This window comes from Xiphias gladius, chromosome 7 (assembly GCF_016859285.1).
Source record: "Xiphias gladius isolate SHS-SW01 ecotype Sanya breed wild chromosome 7, ASM1685928v1, whole genome shotgun sequence".
Classification (NCBI taxonomy): Eukaryota; Metazoa; Chordata; class Actinopteri; order Istiophoriformes; family Xiphiidae; genus Xiphias; species Xiphias gladius.
Window position 1 is genome coordinate 17578669 of NC_053406.1, and position 3171 is coordinate 17581839.

Consider the following 3171-nt stretch of genomic DNA (forward strand, 5'->3'; position numbering starts at 1 on the left):
AGTCTGCGCCACCTGCTGGGTGGTTAGAAGATGTTCATTATAGTGGCCACATTAGGGCTGGGCAATAACATGAATTTATTTTGCTACTGTTACGTACACGAATCTCTGATTAGTCCAAGTGTAATCATATCATACTGCTCAATAACATGGATTGTCTGAATCCCATGACATAAAACTACAGAATAACTACAACAACCTGTGACATATCCAGAAATGTAACCTATAAACTAGCCTACAGTCCAGTCAAGAAGTCCAGTTTTTGTTTAAGTGGGCAAACAAATCAGAGGTCAGCCAGCATAAGAAATTAAACATGATGCATGGATCGATTTTTCTAAAATCCATAGTTATATTTATTGTTATTGTACTAATGTGATGTTTTAGTATATGCATATTCACTTGAGATTAATCACAACTTCCCAGAAACTCTTTGTGTTTTCTAGGTGATCTCAGTGAGTTTTTCCCAGAGCTGCGTCCTCAGCCTACATATTGTGAGTCTAACGTTAAAACCGCATTCACTGATCAGCCAGGGCCACCAAAGTTTTCCTATAATGTCCCTCCTATGGGACATCCAGCCGGGAACAAACACAAACCTCCAAACATGGACTTCCTGGCTCCTGGTGCGTATGATTATCTGGGGCAGGTGGTTGTGACTCCGCTAAGGGTCTTCTCTGTAACCAGAGAAGTGCATGTTTCCCCGCTTAGTTGCACCGTCATTTTGGATATAAATAGAGTTACTGAAAGCTACGCAGGAGACTGAATGAATCCCGTCCCATCGGTGGGGATGGATCACTATGCCTGTGTGTACATAAAGCATAATGATTGTACGTAGTCTCCATAAAGGACCGGACACGCTAGGCCTGCAGACAGACAGTACAGAGTGAGCCAGTGGGTGCAGACAGTTCACAGACATACACAAGGAAAGGAAGACGTACCTTTTTGGATATAGACAAAAGCTGCACTTTTATGACATGGGCATATATGGTTCCAAGCTTCGGAAACAAGCGCAGGTCCTGATGCTGGGCCTGGATGGATCGGGAAAGACCACCCTCCTCTACAAACTGATGTACAACGAAAGCGTGGTGACTGTGCCAACTGTCGGCTTCAACGTGGAGACGCTGGAGACAGACAGGAGCAGCCCGAGCCTGACGGTGTGGGATGTAGGGGGCCAGAAGAAGATGAGACCCCACTGGAAGCATCACTATACTGATACAGCCGGACTGATGTTTGTCGTGGACAGTTGGGACCACGAGCGGATGGATGAGGCCCGCAAGGAACTTCATCGGGTAATTAAATCAAAGAATATTTATTTATTTATGGGAGTAGACTTTTCTTTAACACCCCTAGTTCGCGTTTATAAGTGGTATATAAACACTTAAAGTCTCCTTCCACTCAAAAATGTGTTTTGCTCATCGTTACTTCACTTGGATATTTGACCTTCACACTACAAAATGACGTATGTGCGGTGTTTGACACTAGAATAGTGTCTGCTGAAGCAGGGAAGTTTCTCTGTGCTCACCTTTAATCTGAATTAAAGTCGTGTATAAGCCGGATTTTGCAACTAGTCTGGATATTTCAATAGGCACCTTATGTAGAAAATCCATGTAGAAAATTCCACTGAAAACGTTTTTTTCAGTGTGTTCAGCAGTTAAACTTCGCTGACGTGAAAAATATTTGCATATTCATAGATTCTGAATATTTCAGTGTGAGAGAAGGAGTAGATGTCATTTTAATCATTTTGATTTGATTCATTTTTTTGTGGAAAAACCATATCAGATACAAATTATTATTCAAAGCAGAGTATTTTTGTGTGTCTTAAAACCATGTCTGCAGGGAATCCTTAATAAATGTTTTATAACACACTATTGTGTAGTCGTAAGCAGATATTAGAGCATTTTTAAGTGTTTATTAATGTATTTACCAATGACTATAACTCCATCCATTACTGTGTTTACACCTGTAACCACATTTAATGATAATTTATTACACACAAACAAATTTTGTGTATGTTATAAAGCATTATTTAATGTTTATAGTAACTAAATTCTAAATGCTTGATTAATAAATAAAAGAATAAATATAATATATAAATACATCCATCTTAATACAATGATCAAGTTCATCTAAAGAGTTTGTTTTGCACTGTAGTAATTAAAGTGTTCTTTATTTTGTTTTCTCCGCGCACTAGGTGCTGAGATACGAAAGTCTCAGAGGAGTTCCTCTCGTGGTCCTCGCCAACAAACAGGACCTCCCAGGAGCTCTGAGCCCAGAGGCACTTTGCCTGAAACTGGATTTAAGAGGAATGTGTGAGGGCAGAGCCTGGTTCATCCAGCCCTGTTCAGCCACCACTGGCATGGGACTAGAAGAGGGTTTCAGGAGGATAGTCTATCTGATGAAGACCCCGCTGAAACAGACTCAACAGGACATTAAAGTTAAGATCAATTCAAAGGGTTTCAGTATCACAGCTGTGAAACAAGTCTTGCTCTGCCGAAGATAATGGATAAAAATGTTTGTCGGAGTTTCATTCGAGCCACGTGTAGGATTCCTTTCTCGCCTGCCCCCGTGAGTCATCAGCAAGCGGCCTCGCTGTGGCCTCTGTAAGATCAAATGAGAGGAGGCGGTAATAAGAAGGACGACATTAACGCAGTGATTAGCGTTAATCTCTGTGAAAGATAAACTTTTAAATGGATCACGCAGAAGGGAAAGTTTCTTTGGACGGTGACGATAAACCACAAGAATTCTGTTAGCAATCTTGGATTACCAGGGTAGTTTGAGAAAAGTGGACACGTCACACAACGTTTGAGACAATTCAGTCTGACAGTGTACATACTGTACAAATAAGACTAACTCATATAAACAAACAGAGATGCTCTTTTCCATTTGTGCACTGCTTTTCTTTATTTGTTATGTTTTTATTTGTATTATTGTTAACATCACAGTAGTTAAATATAAAGATGTCTTGTTATGTGCTTACTATTTCATACAAGCTTTATTATTTCATTTGGAAACTGCCAGTGTCATCTCACAGTATGTTAAATATTTTAAATTATTGCAAGGATTTCATTCAGCAAAGTACACACACACACACACACACACACACACACACGCACACACGTGTATATATATATATATGTGTGTGTGTGTGTGTGTGTGTGTGCTGTTTCAGTATTGTTT

The 3171-nt window shown here is 40.0% G+C and overlaps 1 protein-coding gene across 1 annotated transcript; it reads left to right on the forward strand.

Moving 5' to 3' along the window:
* Positions 1 to 968: 968 nt before the first annotated feature.
* Positions 969 to 2531, forward strand: LOC120791578 (ADP-ribosylation factor-like protein 14). Its single transcript, XM_040130028.1, has 2 exons — positions 969 to 1283; positions 2186 to 2531. The coding sequence occupies exons 1-2, from the start codon at positions 969 to 971 to the stop codon at positions 2492 to 2494; spliced, it is 624 nt and encodes a 207-aa protein (XP_039985962.1). The 3' UTR covers positions 2495 to 2531.
* Positions 2532 to 3171: the final 640 nt, after the last annotated feature.

Bases quoted from the DNA above. Each gene is read 5' to 3' on its own strand.
- LOC120791578 (XM_040130028.1), top strand. From the start codon at position 969: ATGGGCATATATGGTTCCAAGCTTCGGAAACAAGCGCAGGTCCTGATG. The intron at 1,284-2,185 runs GTAATTAAATCA...TCCGCGCACTAG, and splicing joins CCCGCAAGGAACTTCATCGG to GTGCTGAGATACGAAAGTCT.